Genomic DNA, 20519 nt, shown 5'->3' with positions numbered 1-20519 from the left:
AGCATGGCTGACGTCTGCAATGTCAGACAAGCACAAGGGTAAATGTTTTACAAACTGGCTGGGGAGAGCTAGTGGTGTCAATCTCCTGTCTGTTAATGTCTTCCTCCCAGGAAAGTACTCACATATAATCCTTTCCCCCACTATCCTTAAACAAAACCTTTTACTAATATTTATGCCCTTCGAGGTGAGTATACAGTATTCCTACAAAATGCCTAAAGATTGTTTTGGTTATTTGCAATTACCTAGGCCAAATTTCACGCTGAGCAGTAAAGTTCAACATTGGCTAGAACTGAAACTGCACAGTTCTCAATTGTGACTATGTCCCCATTAGCCAAATCAAACAATTAAAAAACAACAACAACAATGATTAAAATTGATTTGACCAATTTAATCCCATTTTCAATTCTCTAACATTTTTTTAAAGAAACAGTTTAATTGTGATTGTCTGTGCAGATCCACCACATATGATGACACTGTGGCCATGAACTTTCCAAGTAAACATTTCTCAAAAACCCCAGTCGAATGAGAAAGGGCAGTTCAGTGTCAGCTGGTCTTGCTGAGACCAGATTGAGATGTAAACTTTGTGCCAGTGGAGTCCAAGGGCCATTTAGGGGAAACATGCAACATTTAACTCTGTTGTTGACTGGTTTCTGACCTGCAGTTCCATGGGTTGAGGGGAGGGACAGAGGCTCAACATTACTTACTGCATCTGATTTCAGAGGGGATTTTGAGACATCTCCAACTCACATAGCTTGCATATTTATGTTATTATGCTTTGAACTGTGAAAGATGTGCAGTCAGAGATGACACAAACTCTGTGTGGGACATGAGGAGATAGAGGAAAACATTTGCTATACGTGACTCAAAAAACAATGTTCAGTACAGTACAAAGAAAGTGCCTGGACAATTGACAGGTAAAATCATAAAGAACACATTAAGGAATACATTCATGAAAAACATGAATACAACTGAAAAACAATTGTAGTTTGTTGCATGAAGTGGGGGTAAGTGAACTTGGCCTCAACAAATCGTCAAAATCTGGTACTATCAAGTTTGGATGGATTTTACAGGACATAGGCCTCTGCTGGATGCCCTTTTTCCAAACTCAGCTGGCTTTAACTAGACCAATCAGTTGTCATAAAATCAATACTCACCTTGCTCTTAGATCTCAATAAATGCAGAGAGGGGAAAGGGAACATCAACTGTGAAGCGATCTTTCTAGCCAGGTAAGCTCTGTCATTTCGGTCAGTCCTACTACTAGCTAAAACATTGTATGAAAAAATAATTATGTAAATTAAAATCAGCAGGGATTACAATAAATTCAAGGTGTGCTTACACCTTACACTAGTAGTATCTCTGTTACACAGTAATAGCAAATCCGCCCAACTTTCTTCTGGTATGTGAATGTTTCAGTGTTCTCAGCCTATCAGTTTTGTGTTTTGAACAAAAAAGTGTTTGTTTTCTTGGCAACAATTGAAGTGAAACCAGCTATAATCAGCCTAAAACATGGAAACCTTGGAATACCATGAACTTGTTCAGGTATATATTTTCCCTCACTAGCATACAGTGCTGTTATTTAACATATTTTTGTCACTGTATCTGATGTTAAATGTCTGAATCATATTTATTTGAACTACTATAATCCTCCTCACTGTAGAGATACTATGGCTCTCGCCTGGAGATACATGGTAATCTAAAGACCAGTGCATCATGCATATCACCATCCACCCCAATACCCCAGAGCACTTTTGATGCACTTCGACTAGTCCACCCCTCGGTCTGCAAAAAGTATGCCAAGTCTCTCTGGTTTATAACCCCATATTGTTATATTGTTGTGTTCCTAATAATAAACATGTTGTAACTGATAACAGGCTAAATCAATAACATCTAATTCACTGTTTGTCTATGTGAAAAGCATCAATACTATATTTGCATTGCACCAGCATTGGTCACTCTCAATGCATTAGTATCTACTGTCATGGGTGCTACTGTGCTGTTCTGCAGATACTCTGGTTGTGGGATGGTTGTTCCTGAGAAGCTACAGGGCTGTAAGGTGCTGGATCTGGGCAGTGGCTCTGGCAGAGACTGCTTCATTCTCAGTAAACTAGTGGGCCAGAGCGGTCATGTCATCGGCATTGACATGACAGCAGAACTGGTAGGCTTACCGTGCCGCACAATATATTTTGTGGGAATTCCCTACCTAATATCTTATCACAAATAAAACTGTGGATCACAAGTGATTTTCATACTATGTATCCTAAACCCAGATCCTGGCATCACGCAAATATGTCCAGTACCACCAGCAGAAGTATGGCTACGAGAAGCCCAACACCATATTTGTGCAGGGTTACATAGAGAAACTGAATGAGACGGGAATACAGAGTGGTTCGCTGGATGTTCTGGTGTGAGTAAAGCTGTTCCTTCCTTCAACACCCTTAGGCTTGCTTTCTGCTGGGGATCTTTTCGAGTGAGTGTCTTACTGAAGAAAATCCCACACAACACATTTCCAATGACAATCCCTCCTCTCCATCTCCTTTGAGCTAATAGTCTGTTAAGGGAAATGCCTTATCTATTTACCATTATTCACTGATTGGTTCACAGATTGATTTATCAATTTGTTCCCTGATTGGTGACCTGATCGGTTCCCAAATACCCTGACTAACTGATGTCTCTGCCGTCTTCCTGTCTGTCTGTCTGTCTGTCTGTCTGTCTGTCTGTCTGTCTGTCTGTCTGTCTGTCTGTCTGTCTGTCTGTCTGTCTGTAGGTCAAACTGTGCCATGTGTCTGTGTCCTGACAAGAAGCCGGTTCTCAGGGAGGCTTTCAGAGTGCTCAAGGTAACCTTCACACTCTCTGGTGGTCAGCCAATACCTCAGCAGCATGCTGCATGCCTCACATAAATATATAAAATATTGATTAAGTAGCAATGCTGAAAATTGGAAACAAGAATATGTGATTTTAAAAGCTACTTGATTTACAAAGTGGCATCATTTTCATGAATCATTTGCTTTTCCTCATTTATCTTTGTCGGTATGTGAACCTATCGTTATGCAACACGCAGTGTGAAATCAGATACTCTATTGCCATCTGCTGATACTCTATTGCCGTCTGCTGGAGAAACAATGAACTTTTACTTATGAGGAGGATGTGGTTTGATTTACCTTCACCTACAACATTGTAAAACATTAATTTTTGTAAAGATTAGCACCAAAATAAATGACCAAAATAAAATAATAAAACTATTCCCTCATAGTATATCACATGATCTTCATACAACAATATAGTATTTTGATTGTCTCTTGAGCCTTCTTGTCAGAACTCTGATAGGTTTTATAGATTGTAAAATGTTTAATTCATGTCAAATCCTATGTATTTACAGGAGGGTGGGGAACTTTACTTTAGTGACATATATTCCAGCAAGGCTGTTCCGGAACATTTGAAACAAGACCCAGTTCTGTGGGGTAAGAATGCTTGCTTTGTGACAGCTGACAGAGTTAAAAGTTGAATGTATGCTATCTGACAGGAATAATGATGTTGAGCCAATGCGAGACCCAATAACACACTGTTCTAGATACATTAAAATATCAACAACATAGCAGTGGAGGGGGGTGAGTTGGTTGGGAATTGTTAAGCTAATGTCATGTTTTCTGTGTCGTGACAGGTGAAGGCTTGAGTGGTGCCCTATACTGGCGAGACCTGATCTCTCTAGTGCACGAGGTGGGCTTTAGTACTCCGTACCTTCTCACTGCAAGCCACATCATAGTCCACAATAGTGAGCTACAGAAGAAAGCAAGTAAGATGGCACATTAATGTCTGCCTCTCAATGATCTCATGAATAGGACAATGAGATGAAGGTAGACTTCAATGTCTAGCAAGGTTCAACAGTTCCGTTCTCTGTTACCATCTCTCTTGAGCATTATTCTGAAACATGATTGGGTGAGAAGAAATGAATATATTGTTTAATTTCAACCACCTCCATTACCAACTATCAGTTTTCTTGTTCCCCACAGGTGGCATCACACACACCTCTGCAACTTACCGCCTCTTCAAGTTGCCCAAAAATAGAAAGCAGAGCGACGCAGTTGTGGCTTACAAAGGAACGGTCCCTGACCATCCCGACTTACTCAAGTTTGACATGTATCATTGTTTTGAGGTGTGTCCAAGTAATTTGTCACCAAACCTATTCCCCTATTAAAAAGCTGGCAAGTATTCCTCTTCTCCCTTTCTGGACCTGCGTTTTGCCTCTGAAGAGCTGTGTTTTGTGTTTCTGCTTGATCCCTACAGACAGACATAAAGGTAACCGTGGATGCAGAAATGGCAGCCGTGCTTCAGCATTCCCGATTCTCCTCTGACTTCTCCATCCAAAGCTCAGACAAACCTGCACCAAGCCCTAAATGTGCCCCTCAGGTAAACCCTCTAGTATATTTCCTCTGGGCTATCCAGAAACCATCATGCATTTGTATATTTTTCCACCATACATATAGACCATAACAATATGTGCTACATTACACGAAGAGAAAGAAAGAGAAATTCTAGTCAGCAATTCTTATCATTGTAATTAATAAATCCTCATAAGTTGATCCTATGGTCATGTATCTGGCAGGGCTACATGTTCTCTGTTATGTAGAAGTACAGCACTTTCAGCACCTTCATCCCACTCAGGTCACAGCATCACTCTGAACAGGAGGAGGAGGCTTACCACACAGCTCAGCCCACTCAGTGTCTCAAAAGCCCTACTGTTCGAATAGATAGCTATATGCAGTAGTCTGCAAGCACCAGTAGCCAATTCTCCTTCTCTCTCCTTTGTGATGTGCTTTTCAGAGTTGCCACCTTAATAACCCATTCCTACTTGCTGATAACCTCAAACTTCATTCAAAGCCCTCCACCAAGATTGGGAACACTGAAGAACCAGTGGAAAAGTATGACACTACCAACTGAAGGGAGATACTATTTTCTTCAGGAAAATGAATATAATAAACATGTTACATGATTTTGTTAACTACATTTTTGTGTGATTTGCAAATATATTTAATGTGGGCTCTGTTTAATTGTTAATACATTGCTATTAGAAATGGACTGAGTTGGTCCCTAACCTTACACCACACATTTAAGGCATTAAAGTGTCATCTAGAAAATACACACATTGTATCAAGGCTGTCTTTCTCTCTTTGGGAAAAATAGTTATTATATTATATAACCCACAGTATTACCCTTATTCATAGTCATTGGTAATCACACAAGACACAAATATGTTCAAACCTTTAATAGTGAAGCTGGCATGTTATTAAACTAAATCCAAACCGTTGGTTTTAAATGATTGGTTTCGTATAGGAAGAAATGAAAAGGGAAAGTATGCAAGAATACAGAACTGAAAGTTGTTCATTACGTAATTCTAAAACGAGATCAGTGACGTAAATGCAGTCCAACAAGGCAATACTAATCGAGAACAGAAAAGCGACCGCTTGCCAGCTGCATTTATTTTTCTTCCATGCCTGCATTTCCCATGGCGCCCGCTATCGTGTTGGTTAACTGGGGGACATATTAACTGTTATTCCATTTAACTTGGAGATAACTAGGTATTTTTAAAAATATTTTTTACCTTTGTTGAAACTATTTTCGTTTAATTCTCAACCGGCCATGACCGTGGAGCAGAATGTCCTCCAACAGCATTCTCAGAAGGTAGGTGCATCGTAGTGGCAATGTTTTCCTTCTCCGCCTGGTTGCTAGCTAGCAAAACTGCCAGAGAAAGTTAGCTTGATGTTTGTTCCCAAGTGTGGCGTCAGATCCTTGGATATTTTCTCAATCGATTGTACAGTCCCTGAAAGTATTTACAAACAACATGCATCGTTAAATAATCCCATTGCATTGTCAAAGAAATCACGAAGGCAGATCGGTATCCAACTACAGTAGCTAATTAGGTATCTAGACCTATCTACATTGTCAGCAAGTTAGCTAGCGCGTTATCTTGCTAACGTTACAGCTAGCCCCGCTAACATAAGTTTACCAACATTGACACGCCTATGAGGGCAACGGCTAGCTAGCTGGGTAACTAGCTAATGTCGTCAATTCAGCATTACAAGCTGGTCGTTACTGGGTGGCCAAATGTTAGCTACCTCAAGTTCAGACAGTCTTTGCCCTGTGATCATCTGTCGTCAGATGCTAGCAGCTACCGTCAAATGTAGCTATATTGTTAGCTAGCTAGTCAGCTAAGGAGTCAGAAGCGTTAGAAGTAATTTACAGTTTTTGACTGTTGAGGGGTTATAATAGCAAGTTACTATTGCTTTCAACATGCAAACAAGACACTTGACCCAGGCTGTGTGCTTGGTCTGGTTTGCTAACGTTACTGAAATTACTGTTGGGATATGTTTGTTTACGTGCAGTGACTGCCAGGCAGCCAGGAGTGACAACGATGAGTGAATGCAACTGCATTACTGCAAGTTTGCTGGGTGTGGGTGGGTTGGTTGGTTAGTTTGACAGGTTACGTTAAAGAACATATTTGATAAATACGTATCTAGTACAACTATGCAGATATGCATAATTGATTGTGTTTTGATTGTAAGATGGAAAACCATTGGTCACATTACGCCTTCTCTTATTTGTTCATTGGATTTGGAAGAGGAGGTGCAACAACATTACTTCTTAATTTTAGTTAATTATTAGAGGGCAGAATGAGCAATAGGTTGTTAACCAATATTAACTACATGAAGCAAATGATCTAGCCTAGTACCAGTGAGCTGGCTGCTGACAGCATAGCCCTCACACCATAGCAGTTGGTTATGTAACTCAACTCTTTTTAGGTAAGGTAGCTAGCTACCTACCAGCAGTATTACACTGTCATGGGATTTGTCTGAGGGTGTTACCATCCCTCAGATTACCATCCAGCACCACATCCTTTGATCAGTGTTGATGGTGACATGATTTGGCAACATGTTTAGATTCTACTCTCTATTGACTTAGTTCAGAACAGCAGGAGGTTTATCATCATCGTGTTATTGGACTATATACGGCTATTTATATTGCTGCCCTGTAAAGTTGCAATACACTTAGGTAGTGACACACAGTTAGCATTCAAAACAGTATATTGCCTTCATGCCTGGTTGCATGTAGGCTTAAATTCACTCACATTGGATTAGCGTTCTTGAAACATTATTTGGTTGAAATAAAATGTTATCTGAGAAATTAAGCAAATGTATTGCAAACAAATGGACTGCATTCATATAATCTTCAGTAACAATAGTACCTAATCAATTCGCTTAATTTCTCAGAGAGAAAATTATATTTTGACAAAATAATGTTTCAGTAATGCTGATCTTATCTGTTTCTAACTACAGAAATTATTTCAGAACAATCGAGGAGATGGTGGATGTCAATCCTCTTTCTTGTGCTTTTTGAGGTGGCATGACTAAAGGCTACTCCTATAAACTCATTGGTCTTGTAACACTTAGGAATGCTCATTCCTGTAAGGCTCGCTGTGCTAGTGTCAATCACTGACCTCATGGTAAGGAGAGACTTTGTGCTACAGACAGACAGACACTCTAGACTTGCCACATGAGGATGAGTCGAGGTGTGCTCCAGGCAACTGGAAGCTGGTAGCCTAGTGGTTAGAGCGTTGGGCCAGTAACCGAAATGTAACCGAAATGTTGCAAGATCAAATCCCCAAGCTGCCACGGTGAAAATCTGCCGTTCTGCCCCTGAACAAGGCAGTTAACCCCCACTGTTCCTCGGCCGTCATTGAAAATAATAAGAATTTGTTCTTAACCGACTTGCCTAATTTAAATTAAATATAAGAAGGCCTGACCCCTCTCACCCTTGGTCACATTCTGCCTGCTTGTAGCTAGCCTATATAATGTGTTCATAAACGTGACCAAACAAATGCACTTTCTACAAGACAGTGGTTTGTTATTCACAACGCAAGACGGAGTGCCGGGATACAGCCCGTAGCCGTGGTATATAGGCCATATACCACTAACCCTCGAGGTGCCTTATTGCTTTAATAAACCGGTTGCAACACAGGGAACTACAAATCTAAATTGAAAATGTTGCTTTAATAAGTCAATTCATAAATACACTTTGCCTGAAAAAGTAGTACGGACAAAATTCTTAACCACATGCTAGCTAGCAAGCTTACATTAAATGTATGCAAATACCAAGCATTCGCGCCACTTCTAGAGTGACTAACACTCGCCAATTATTTATTAATGTTGATCTGAATGTTTCCATTTATTGTGCACGAATTAAATAAATTGTCCCATGTTATTGTTTGTTGGCCCCGCTGGAAATTGATGCCGTTCTTTTAGCTGGGGAAGATGCTGCTGTGTAGTGCTCCACCGCTTCCAGATTTGGCATCCAGTAACTTTGAAGCAAGGTTTAGAATCTGTGTCCACTGACATACATTATTTCTCGTGCCTCTAGTCCGGTATCCAACAGTCTCTGGATCATGGTGGATCGGAGACAGTGGTTGGTAAATCTGCGACCTGCCAGCTGTTTTGAAGATATTTGGCAACATTGTTGCGAGGATGTTCACACCCATCGGCTCTTTTGTGTACCTGAAGCATAAGACAACATAACTTTAGCTAATAGTTAGATCTACATAGAGACTGGTTATATTGCCAGGATACATTAGAATGATTTAGCTAGATAGCTAACAGTGAACCATAAAAATCCTGTAGAATGAGGTTCCGCTCCGTTTTTGATGTATTCCCAAACTCACAATGTATCCATTTTTCTTCATAACAGTCAGTGATGCAGGTAAGTGCCCACTTTGTTTATTTCACAATGTTCGTTTTGGATTCTGTCAAGTTCAATTAAACTCACATTTTCTACACCGGCATGTCAAGGTATTGTTGATGTAGCCATTTTATCAAGGTGAAAAGGCGCAATGATATTACATTTACATTTACATTTAAGTCATTTAGCAGACGCTCTTATCCAGAGCGACTTACAAATTGGTGCATACACCTTATGACAACCAGTGGAACAGCCACTTGCATCTAAATCTTGTTGGGGGAGAAGGGGGGTGAGAAGGATTACTTACCCTTACTTACCATATCCTAGGTATTCCTTGAAGAGGTGGGGTTTCAGGTGTCTCCGGAAGGTGGTGATTGACTCCGCTGTCCTGGCGTCGTGAGGGAGTTTGTTCCACCATTGGGGGCCAGAGCAGCGAACAGTTTTGACTGGGCTGAGCGGGAACTGTACTTCCTCAGTGGTAGGGAGGCGAGCAGGCCAGAGGTGGATGAACGCAGTGCCCTTGTTTGGGTGTAGGGCCTGATCAGAGCCTGGAGGTACTGAGGTGCCGTTCCCCTCACAGCTCCGTAGGCGAGCACCATGGTCTTGTAGCGGATGCGAGCTTCAACTGGAAGCCAGTGGAGAGAGCGGAGGAGCGGGGTGACGTGAGAGAACTTGGGAAGGTTGAACACCAGACGGGCTGCGGCGTTCTGGATGAGTTGTAGGGGTTTAATGGCACAGGCAGGGAGCCCAGCCAACAGCGAGTTGCAGTAATCAAGACGGGAGATGACAAGTGCCTGGATTAGGACCTGCGCCGCTTCCTGTGTGAGGCAGGGTCGTACTCTGCGGATGTTGTAGAGCATGAACCTACAGGAACGGGACACCGCCTTGATGTTAGTTGAGAACGTCAGGGTGTTGTCCAGGATCACGCCAAGGTTCTTAGCGCTCTGGGAGGAGGACACAATGGAGTTGTCAACCGTGATGGCGAGATCATGGAACGGGCAGTCCTTCCCCGGGAGGAAGAGGAGCTCCGTCTTGCTGAGGTTCAGCTTGAGGTGGTGATCCGTCATCCACACTGATATGTCTGCCAGACATGCAGAGATGCGATTCGCCACCTGGTCATCAGAAGGGGGAAAGGAGAAGATTAATTGTGTGTCGTCTGCATAGCAATGATAGGAGAGACCATGTGAGGTTATGACAGAGCCAAGTGACTTGGTGTATAGCGAGAATAAGAGAGGGCCTAGAACAGAGCCCTGGGGGACACCAGTGGTGAGAGCGCGTGGTGAGGAGACAGATTCTCGCCACGCCACCTGGTAGGAGCGACCTGTCAGGTAGGACGCAATCAGCGTGGGCCGCGCCGGAGATGCCCAACTCGGAGAGGGTGGAGAGGAGGATCTGATGGTTCACAGTATCGAAGGCAGCCGATAGGTCTAGAAGGATGAGAGCAGAGGAGAGAGAGTTAGCTTTAGCAGTGCGGAGCGCCTCCGTGATACAGAGAAGAGCAGTCTCAGTTGAATGACTAGTCTTGAAACCTGACTGATTTGGATCAAGAAGGTCATTCTGAGAGAGATAGCGGTAGAGCTGGCCAAGGACGGCACGCTCAAGAGTTTTGGAGAGAAAAGAGAGAAGGGATACTGGTCTGTAGTTGTTGACATCGGAGGGATCGAGTGTAGGTTTTTTCAGGAGGGGTGCAACTCTCGCTCTCTTGAAGACGGGAGGGACGTAGCCAGCGGTCAGAGATGAGTTGATGAGCGAGGTGAGGTAAGGGAGAAGGTCTCCGGAAATGGTCTGGAGAAGAGAGGAGGGATAGGGTCAAGCGGGCAGGTTGTTGGGCGGCCGGCCGTCACAAGACGCGAGATTTCATCTGGAGAGAGAGGGGAGAAAGAGGTCAGAGCATAGGGTAGGGCAGTGTGGGCAGAACCAGCAGTGTCGTTTGACTTAGCAAACGAGGATCGGATGTCATCGACCTTCTTTTCAAAATGGTTGACGAAGTCATCTGCAGAGAGGGAGGAGGGAGGGGGGAGGATTCAGGAGGGAGGAGAAGGTGGCAAAGAGCTTCCTAGGGTTAGAGGCAGATGCTTGGAATTTAGAATGGTAGAAAGTGGCTTTAGCAGCAGAGACAGAGGAGGAAAATGTAGAGAGGAGGGAGTGAAAGGATGCCAGGTCCGCAGGGAGGCGAGTTTTCCTCCATTTTTGATATCAAGCTGAAAAGACAAACCTCATGGTATATGGTGTCACATACACACGGCTAAATGCTGTTTTAGCCAATCAGCATCCAAACTACCTAGTTTATGATTAGAATTAAGAGACACCCAATAATAGTGAGGTTCTTTTGAATTCCAGTATGGGGTGGAGTGTGTTTGTTTGGAGAGAGAACTTGGCCGAGCAGCTGTCTCTGGGTTTGACTCACTGTCCTAAGAGCACTGCCTAGTAGTGTTTACTGCCTAGCCTGCATGGGAGCTGGGCCAGAGAGAGAGACTGAGACTGAGATGGAGGACTTGGTTGGTGTGTTGTTTATGTTCAGTTACTCTTAACAGAGGTGTAAACTGTGTTTTCCCTCTCTCTTGTGGCCCTGTGAAACACAGGTGCCCCAGGCAGGACCAGAGTGAAACTTTTAACCCCCTGTGAAATATCTGGAGCTAGTTGCTAAGGAGCTGCTGCACAGTGGACACAAGTGGAGAACTAGTACACACTACACACCCATATATATTTTTACTCAAACATGGGCTGTCCATGATGACATCTTTGCAGCACAACAGCCACTTTTAACAGTGTAGGGCCTACTTACTGTACAACCCTCTATGGCTACGATCCTAGGACCTAGAATAGTGGCCTCAGGCCCTGACAGTAAGTGATCTCCATCATTGTTTGGAGCGTTGGAGTGCACTTGGGCAGTGTGTGTAATGCACTGGCTCATTGTTTAGTGGACACAGCCATTGTGTGGTGGTAAGCCCTTGCATCCCAGCTGGGGTTGACATGCAACAGTTACAGCAGGGCAGACATGAGTGCACAGTGCAGTCTCATCCTCTCCACTAGCTAAAGCCTAACTGTCGGGTGTTTAGAGAAACGGTCAGGGGTCCAGATAAGGCCTGCATGGATTCGGTAAAACATTGTAGTCTACTTGCAATGCAACACCCTCTGCAGCCTAGTGAGCTTGGTTCACTTATGATTCAGTCAGACATTGTGTTCCTGCTGATGTGTAGTGAAGTGATGGAGAGTGATGTGTGTCCTGTCCTGTTATGTCCTCTTCTCGCTTTGTATGAATCTCTCTGCCTCTTCCCCCCCCAACATCTCTGACTGCCTGTTTCTCTGATGATGTGTGCGTCTCTCGCTCCTGACAGCACCAGCAGACTCTACTGAACCAGCTGAGGGAGGTCACAGGCACCACAGACGTCCAGCTGCTCCAGCAGGCCCTGCAGGTAACACGCACACAAGGCCCTGCGGTACGGATGCAGTGATGTCAAATTGCGAGATCTTGTTAAATTTCTCAATTTACAATGTCTGAGTGTTGATCAAGCTGTTGTATTTAGTCTGTAGTGCTCAACGATTGAACTAAAATGTGTTGGTTGTTTAGTAACTGGAAAAAACAAATGACTCGAATTCCATTTAGTTTTTAGTTTTTTTGTGAGCCGAACATGCTATTTCTTAGAGATAAATCTAATCATTCACGATAGAAGTCAAGAACTATGGGAAGCTAGGCTGAAAGGAGTTGTAGTTTTCATTTAGCAAATATCCAACCTAGTTCAGCACAGAAACGTGGTAATTAACTACTTAACTTTTTTCAGGCTCGGACAGAGTGACAGATTAGAGGGGAAGAGGCAAAGCGAGTGGTTTCTCTGTCCAAAATAAGCCCAATGAGTTTATATTTGCTTAATTTGGACCTAAGTTTGTCTCCTTCCTTTTGGACGACTCCCCCCATTGGTAGGGCGGAGACATTCAATACAGATCTCTGGACGGATACACTTTTACACCTGCTACCTTAGGCTAGATAGTACAGTCATCGGGCTAGATGCATACAGACCGCATAAACCGCAACGAGAGGGATCAAGACAGGTTGTGAAAGTATGCCTTATCTACTTTGAAGAACTAGTAAAATGATTTAATCAGACAGCTCTGCAGCATACTTAGGCATATAGCTAAAAGGATGACCGTACAATATGGGGAGCACATAGATACCATTATATGGTCTGGTTGACTGACTGATACAGCCAGACCATATAGCGGATATTGATTTTCAGGGATGCATTTCAAAATGGTTTGACACAATTTGATATGTTCCCAATTTTATGTTCCGAAATCTCTAGTGGGAGTTCTGGAAATTGCTTATTTTCACCCAATTCATCAGCTTTATTGATCTCCCAGAGTAAGTGTTGACAGTCTACATCTAAACCAGTCTCTGACAGTAAGAGCTCTAACCCTGCTATCCCTGCAGGTCAGTAATGGAGACCTGGCGGAGGCGGTGGCCTTTCTGACAGAGAAGAATGCCAAGGTGCCCCAGCAGGATGAGGCTACCTACTACCAGACCACCCAGGTGGGCAACGACAGATACATCAGCGTGGGCAGCCAGGCAGACACTAGTGAGTACTTACCTCACCCAGCACTGCCCGGGGCAGTCCCTAGCCAGGGAGATGCCAGTGAGTACCACTACCTACCTCATCTCCGGTGTGTGCATAAGAAAAAATCTGTAGGCCTCAAACCCATTATATAAAATGCATTTGGAAAGTATTCAGACCCTTATTGTTATGTTACAGCCTTATTCTTAAATAGATGTTTTTTTAAATCCCTTATCAATCTACATACGATACCTGTTAACAACAAAGCAAAAACAGTTTATTTGAATTTTTTGCAAATTAATACAAAATAAAAAAACACATTTACGTAAGTATTCAGACCCTTTACTCAGTACTTTGTTGAAGCGACTTTGGCAGCAATTACAGCCTTTAGTCTTCTTGGGTGTGACGCTACAAGCTTGGCACACCTTTATTTTTTTGGAGGGGGGGTTCTCCCATTCTTCTCTGCAGATCCTCTCAAGTTCTGTCAGGTTAGATGGGGAGCGTTGCTGCACAGCTATTTTCAGGTCTCTCCAGAGATATTTGATCGGGTTCAAGTCCCGGCTGAGCCACTCAAGGACATTGAGAATTGTCCCGAAGCCACTCCTTCGTTGTCTTGTCTGTGTGCTAAGGGTCATTGTCCAGTTGGAAGGTGAACCTTCCAACAGTCTGAGTTCCTGAGCGCACTGGAGCAGGTTTTCATCAAGGATCTCTCTACTTTTCTCTGTTCATCTTACCCTCCATTCTGACTAGTCTCCCAGTCCCTGCCACTGAAAAACATCCCCACAGGATGATGCTGCTACCACCATACTTCACCGTGAGGATGGTGCCAGGTTTCCTCCAGACATGACACTTGGCATTTAGCCCAAAGAGTTCAATATTGGTTTCATCAGACCAGAGAATCTAGTTTCTTATGGTCTGAGTCCTTTAGGTGCCTTTTTAGCGAACTCCAGAGTGACCATCAGGTTCTTTGTCACCTCCCTGACCAAGGCCCTTCTCCCCCGACTGCTCAGTTTGGCCGGGCAGCTAGTTCTAGGGAGAATCTTGGTGGTTCCAAACTTCTTCCATTTTAAGAGTGATGGAGGCCAGTGTGTTCTTGGGGACCGTCAATGCTTCAGACATTTTTTGGTACCCTTCACCAGATCTGTGCCTCGACACAATACCTGTCTCGGTGCTCTGCGGACAATTCCTTCGACTTCATGGCTTGGTTTTGGCTCTGACATGCACTGTCTCTGGGACTTCTAGACCGGTGTGTGCCTTTCCAAATCAATCAATTGAATTGTAGAAACCACTCAAGCATGATCAATGGAAACAGGATGCACCTGAGCTCAATTTCGAGTCTCCTTGCAAAGGGTCTGAATACTTATGTAAGGTAATTTGTTTGTGTGTGTGTGCAAACATTTATAAAAACCTGAGTTCACTGTGTTTTTATGGGGTATTGTGATGTTTGATGAGGAAACATTTTTATTTAATACATTTTATAATACGGCTGTAACATAACTATGTGGAAAAAGTCGAGGGTGAATGATTAACATTACTGTCTCCCCTAATTTATATTTGATCATATTTTGCAAATCTTTCCCATTTAGTTTCGTATTGAAGCTCGAAGTAAGCACTTAGCATTGTATAAAGGTCTGTGGGATGGCTTTTAGTGGGATGCCTCCTGGTTCTCATGTGAGACAAGGGGTTACTTTGTTGAAATTAAGTGATGTCATCTCTGTGGAATTTTCTGAGATGGGCACGAGAAGTCCTGCCTTTACTGCAGAGGCATATCCTTCTCTGTTCAGGAACACCATATCCTTCTCTGTTCAGGAACACCATATCCTTCTCTGTTCAGGAACACCATATCCTTCTCTGTTCAGGAACACCATATCCTCATACGCCCCTTTTGACTTTCATGCAGGAATGGCCTGATTAATGAACTTACTCACTCCTTTGGATATGTTTCAAATAAGGAAAACAACCTATAACAGGGGTGTCAAACTCCTTCCACGGAGGGCAGAGTGTCTGCAGGTTTTTGTTTTTTCTTTCAGTTAATAGCTAGACAACCAGGTGAGGGGAGTTCCTTACTAATTAGTGACCTTAATTCATCAATCGAGTATGAGGGTGGAGCGAAAACCAGCAGACACTCGGCCCTCTTTGGAATGAGTTTGACACGTGAACTATAATTTAACCCAGTCAATAGAATTGAGAGTTGTCTGAGAGGAGGGGAGAACCTTTTTGCTCTATTTACTACTGTGATGATGACTCACCTTAGTCTTTTTATTTAGGTTTGTTTAATATTATAGGCTACTGCACCAAATTTGAAGCTCTCTTCTCTTTGTGGTCTTTTAAGCTGGGATTAAAAAAAGGATATTGTCTGTCTGCCCTTTCCTGTCTGTGAAACACTGCAGCATGACTGGGATTATAAAATCAGTAAGGGTGGGATTTGAACTTGGAGTACTTAACTTTAAGCGTAAATCGTGCATTGATGTCAATGGAAGATTGGTGTGAAAAACTTGAGTTATGTTATGAAGAAGGTCTAAGTAATGTAAGTATGTATATGTGTGTATGTAAGTAAGGAGTTGTACGTATGTGTTGCTTTAGATGTGATTGACCTGACTGGTGATGATAAGGATGACCTCCAGAGGGCTATCGCTCTCAGCCTGGAGGAGTCCAGTCGGGCCTTCAGGGAGACTGGCATCACCGACGAGGAGCAAGCCATCAGCAGGTACACCACTGTCATGCCATCAGCTGGGCTAAGGGGAGAGGAGGAGCATTCAGGGAATTGGAGTGTTTGAGTGGAAAAATGTCAATGATCTGCGCATTTGAGGGGATCAGACTGAGCAAGTCGCTGTGCAGTTTTGCTAATGTGCTTTATTCATGTTAGGGCTTTAAAATAATAAAATATCCTTTTGATGAAAGTGCTTTCTTTAACTTGTTGTACTCTTTGCAGAGTTCTGGAGGCCAGCATAGCGGAGAACAAGGCGAGCCTGAAGCGGACACACACGGAGGTGTGGAGTGACTCGCCCAACCCTCACGACCGGAAAAGGATGGAGAACTGCCCCGTCGGGCTCAAGAACGTGGGCAACACCTGCTGGTTCAGCGCCGTCATCCAGGTGGGGATAAACACACACCCTCCATTTTGACTCTGCTAAACATCCTAAATCAATGTAATGTATTCAATATAGGCCTTGACATATATGTAGAGCTCTTTCTAGAGAGACTTGGAAAGACTAGCCCTCCCCGTCATAAGGTATGGATTATGTTGTTAATGTATAGACCCCCTAGTAGAGGGTAAAGTGAGCTGAAATATTCTGAATGAACACTGGATACACCGTCACATGGTCCCTGTCTGCCTGTGTTTGGTCTCTAAACACAATTAGAGATTCGATGAAAGCAAGTGATAAAATGAAGTGACAACTCCACTAATCATTCTCCTTTACTAATTATTTAATATTTTTTTCAAAAGATATGGAAGTTTGGTTCGTAACTTGGAACGCTAACATTCTTCTGTAATCCATCATACCCATACAGCATTCCAGCTAGCAGCAACAGTGTGATAACATCCATAGTGTAAAACAGCTGTTGACTGTACAGCAACATGCATGCTCTCTTTTGATAGTGCACAAATGTTTAGTGCTGGTTCAAAGCGACATGAATGTTATTCAAGAAAGCTGACTGGTTTCTATCTGTTTGTTTCTAGTCTCTGTTCAACCTACTGGAGTTCCAGAGGCTGGTGCTGTATTACTCCCCTCCTGCCAGAGTCCAGGACCTGCCTCGCAACCAGAAGGTGAACCACCTATCGTCCTTCACTCACCCAGACAACTCATATCAACTCTCAGCAGTGAAGCTTAGGTCAAATCCCCTGGATCAATACGCTACAGATATAGTGGCACTGAAAAACTCCCCTTCTGTTAGGAACATATGTTAAACCCTATAGGCGATAGCTGGGGAAAGGTCTGGTTAGCTCTCTCCTGACTTTGAGATCCATGGCCCTCAGCTGGACAGCTATCATTCCTGTTAGCCTCTGAGCTGGGCATTGGCCCTCTGAAGAGAGGCTCGACTCTCTGGGTTGTAAATACCCTCACTGTGCAACATCTCTATTTGGTTACAGCATGATCTGATTTCCCCTCAGGTTCCAGTGGTTCACGCTCCCCCTGACTGCCCTGTCTATTTAGCACCCCCCCTCTCTTTGTAGCAGTTGCAGTCTTTTCCTCATTGGTTTCCACAACTGCGATCTTATCTGCACAGCACGTTGCTCCCACCCGCTTCCCATGGAGCACGCCATAGGGTTAGTGGTTAGCACACATCCACTAATCTGGGATAAGCCTCTGCTGCTGTTGCCATATAGCGACAGTCTAAACAATTTGCGCATTATGCCCGAAATCTTGATGTTTTTGTTCGTCATGGTCTTCGGGGCAGGTTTTTTTTTCATGCTGTTCGTGCAAAAAAAAAATTGCGGGGGCAAGTCGAAGTAGCCCAAAGTCTACCCTCCTTCTTCGGTGATCGGTCAACAGTACTACTCCTAGTAGGAGTGGAACATTAAGTGTTTGTTTTCATTCAAGGAGAGAAGACTAGTTTTCCTGCACATTTTTTGACATTTTTTTTTTGAAATTCAGACTATTTTGAGGAAGAGTTTCTGGCTATGTTGTAGCTACGGCGTCTCGAGGGGCAAATGCTAATATTGACCCTTTTTTAAACTTGTTTTTCAACAGAAGGGCTCCCATACTCATTCCTTTTAGGGCTTGGACCCTAACCTGTCATCAATAGCCTTGAGCACCGAGAGAACCTTGCTCTAGTTTTCTTTTAATCTGCTCTTTTCTGTCAACAAGGCTCGACTTCGAAGCAAGGCTTTGCTCTTTGCTTTTAACATCTACCATAGGCTTAGTGTGTAATTTATAACTCATTGATTCATTGCCAGTAGTTGTGGTGCAGCCATCCAGTCAGTGTCCTACTGTATATAGAGCAGTGGAGGACACCCTCTGGTTGTCACATCTCGCACCAGCTCAGATTTACTGGGTCAGCTAAGCATCGCTAGGATCCAACAGAAAAACACATTCTCTCGCATAAACTGGGAATATACCCGTTCTTCATATTTCGATAGGCACACTACCACCATCATAAAGCACTGAATGTGAAAATATTATAATAGTATTACTTCTCAATGCAATCCCTACGGTCTGAAAGATGGTTAACATTAAAACTGGAATATGACTGTGATTTGGAAACCATTATTCCCTTACTCTAGAAGGCGAGTTGTCATGGTAACTAACGTCCCTGTGTGTGTTCCTGTTGTCGTTCCTTAGGAGCACAGGAACCTGCCCTTCATGCAGGAGCTGAGAAACCTTTTCTCACTCATGGTGGGTTCTAAGAGGAAGTACGTGGACCCATCGCGTGCTGTGGAGATCCTCAAGGACGCCTTCAAGTCCAGCGAGTCTCAGCAGGTAAACCTCCTAGCTATCACTCTACCCTTCAAATGGATTTATAATGCCTTTTTTACATAAACAGTTGTCACAAAGTGCTTTACAGTAACCCAGCCTAGACCCCTCAAAAAGCAAGCAACAGCACAGTGGCAAGGCAAGACAAAATTATTTATGAAGCCAGCTATGCCATGCATAGTCATCCAGACATCTGGTGTGATCAAATTCTGTGTATTATTTGATCCAGCAAGTGTAACTATGGGGTGCATGGACAGGGCTACAGGGGCTCGCTGTAAAATAAATGTCTGACTGGAGCAAATGCTCTTATTGAGCAATCAATTTAATGTGATTATTCTACTCCAGTAGAACAATGTCTAATGTACACTACATTACCAAAAGTATGTGGACACCTGCTCTTCGAACATCTCATTCCAAAATCATGGGCATTAACATGGAGTTAATGATATAACTTTCCACTAGTTGTTGAAATATTGCTGTGGGGACTTGCTTCCATTCAACCACAAGCAGTTGGAGTTCCAATTCATCCAAAAGGTGTTCCATGGGGTTGAGGTCAGGGCTCTGTGCAGGCCAGCAAAGTTCTTCCACACCGATCTCGACAAACCATTGGACTTCACTTTGTGCACGGGGGCATTGTCATGCTGAAACAGGAAGGAGCCTTCCCCAAACTGCTGCCACAAATTTAGAAACACATTATTGTCTACAATTCCATTGTATACTGTAGCATTAAGATTTCCCTTCACTGGAACAAAGGGAACTAACTATCCTGTAACCATGAAAATTTAAAAAACAGATCATTATTCCTCCATCAAAATGTACAGTTGGCACTATGCATTGGTGCAGGTTCTCCTGACATCCACCAAACCCAGATTCGTCCATCACACTGTCCTGTGGTGAAGCGTGATTGATCACTCCAGAGAACGTGCTTCCACTGCTCCAGAGTCCAATAGTGGCAAGCTTTACACCACTTTAGCCAACGCTTGGCATTGCACATAGTTATCTTAGGCAGCTGCTCGGTCATGGAAACCCATTTCATGAAGCTACTGACGAACAGTTCTTGTGCTGAAGTTGCTTCCAGAGGCAGTTTGGAACTCGGTAGTGAGTGTGGTTGCAACACGCTTCAGCGGTCCTGTTCTGTGAGCTTGTGTGGTCTACCACTTCGCGACTGAGATGTTGTTGCTCCTAGACGTTTCCACTTCACAATAACAGCACTTACAGTTGACCGGGGCAGCTCTAGCAGGGCAGACATCTGACAAACTAAATTGTTGTGAAGGTGGCATGTTGAATGTCACTGAGCTCTTCAGAAAGGCCATTCTACTGCCATTTGGTGGGTGGGTGCTAGGTCAGCTTGAGTATTGCCGATTGTGGCTTCTATCAACTGCCAATGCTTGTCTTTGGAGATTGCATGGCTGTGTGCTTGATTTTATACACCTGTCAGCTGAAATAGCCAAATCTACTCATTTGAAGGGGTGTCCACTTACATATCTGATATACACTATATACACAAAGTATGTATTTTTTTTAAGCAACCAAGATATCATTGTTTTGTCAGTTTGTAAATGCATGATTAGAATTCTCTCTTTGGCAGAGGACTGCCCTCCCTTAACTATTTGGCTGAGTCAGCAAGGGTAACAAGGCCCAGTGGAAGTTGGAAGACCAGGCCCTCCCCTGTCCCCCTGACACCATCAACCACGCTTGTCTATAATGTTAACCCCTAGACCACGATTAGCTCCTTCATGCTAATATGCTGTAATGTAATGGTAATATGACACCGTCCTAAAACTGTTCAGTGTCTGCCCCCCAAAACCTGGTAATGATGAGCTAATGT

At 43.5% G+C, this 20519-nt stretch overlaps 2 protein-coding genes across 10 annotated transcripts in view; both read left to right on the top strand.

Annotated features, from left to right (window-relative positions):
* Positions 1 to 2016: 2016 nt before the first annotated feature.
* Positions 2017 to 5101, top strand: LOC118391788 (arsenite methyltransferase-like). Its single transcript, XM_035783273.2, has 8 exons — positions 2017 to 2155; positions 2268 to 2404; positions 2765 to 2834; positions 3377 to 3458; positions 3659 to 3790; positions 4008 to 4150; positions 4282 to 4404; positions 4819 to 5101. The coding sequence occupies exons 1-8, from the start codon at positions 2021 to 2023 to the stop codon at positions 4933 to 4935; spliced, it is 939 nt and encodes a 312-aa protein (XP_035639166.2). The 5' UTR covers positions 2017 to 2020; the 3' UTR covers positions 4936 to 5101.
* Positions 5102 to 5433: 332 nt separating this feature from the next.
* Positions 5434 to 20519, top strand: part of LOC118391183 (ubiquitin carboxyl-terminal hydrolase 25-like) — a 54081-nt gene continuing 38995 nt past the window's right edge. For 2 of the 9 annotated variants that reach the window (XM_035782294.2, XM_035782292.2), the window contains exons 1-7: positions 5438 to 5676; positions 12063 to 12140; positions 13154 to 13355; positions 15858 to 15981; positions 16207 to 16369; positions 16957 to 17043; positions 18560 to 18697. In XM_035782294.2, the coding sequence (XP_035638187.1) occupies positions 5635 to 5676; positions 12063 to 12140; positions 13154 to 13355; positions 15858 to 15981; positions 16207 to 16369; positions 16957 to 17043; positions 18560 to 18697 (834 nt within the window). In that variant the 5' untranslated portion in view covers positions 5438 to 5634. Of the gene's footprint in view, positions 5677 to 12062; positions 12141 to 13153; positions 13356 to 15857; positions 15982 to 16206; positions 16370 to 16956; positions 17044 to 18559; positions 18698 to 20519 lie in introns of all 9 variants that reach the window. The other 7 variants (XM_052457915.1, XM_035782293.2, XM_035782295.2 and 4 more) reach the window with 7 other exon arrangements.

This window comes from Oncorhynchus keta, chromosome 12 (genome assembly GCF_023373465.1).
Source record: "Oncorhynchus keta strain PuntledgeMale-10-30-2019 chromosome 12, Oket_V2, whole genome shotgun sequence".
Lineage (NCBI taxonomy): Eukaryota > Metazoa > Chordata > Actinopteri > Salmoniformes > Salmonidae > Oncorhynchus > Oncorhynchus keta.
This window is presented reverse-complemented; position numbering and strand designations above follow the sequence as displayed.

Excerpts from the sequence above, each read along its gene's own strand:
- LOC118391788 (XM_035783273.2), top strand. The coding sequence starts at position 2,021 with ATGGTTGTTCCTGAGAAGCTACAGGGCTGTAAGGTGCTGGATCTGGGC. Across the intron at positions 2,405-2,764 it reads GGTTCGCTGGATGTTCTGGT|GTCAAACTGTGCCATGTGTC; the intron begins GTGAGTAAAGCT and ends GTCTGTCTGTAG. Across the intron at positions 4,151-4,281 it reads ACATGTATCATTGTTTTGAG|ACAGACATAAAGGTAACCGT; the intron begins GTGTGTCCAAGT and ends TGATCCCTACAG.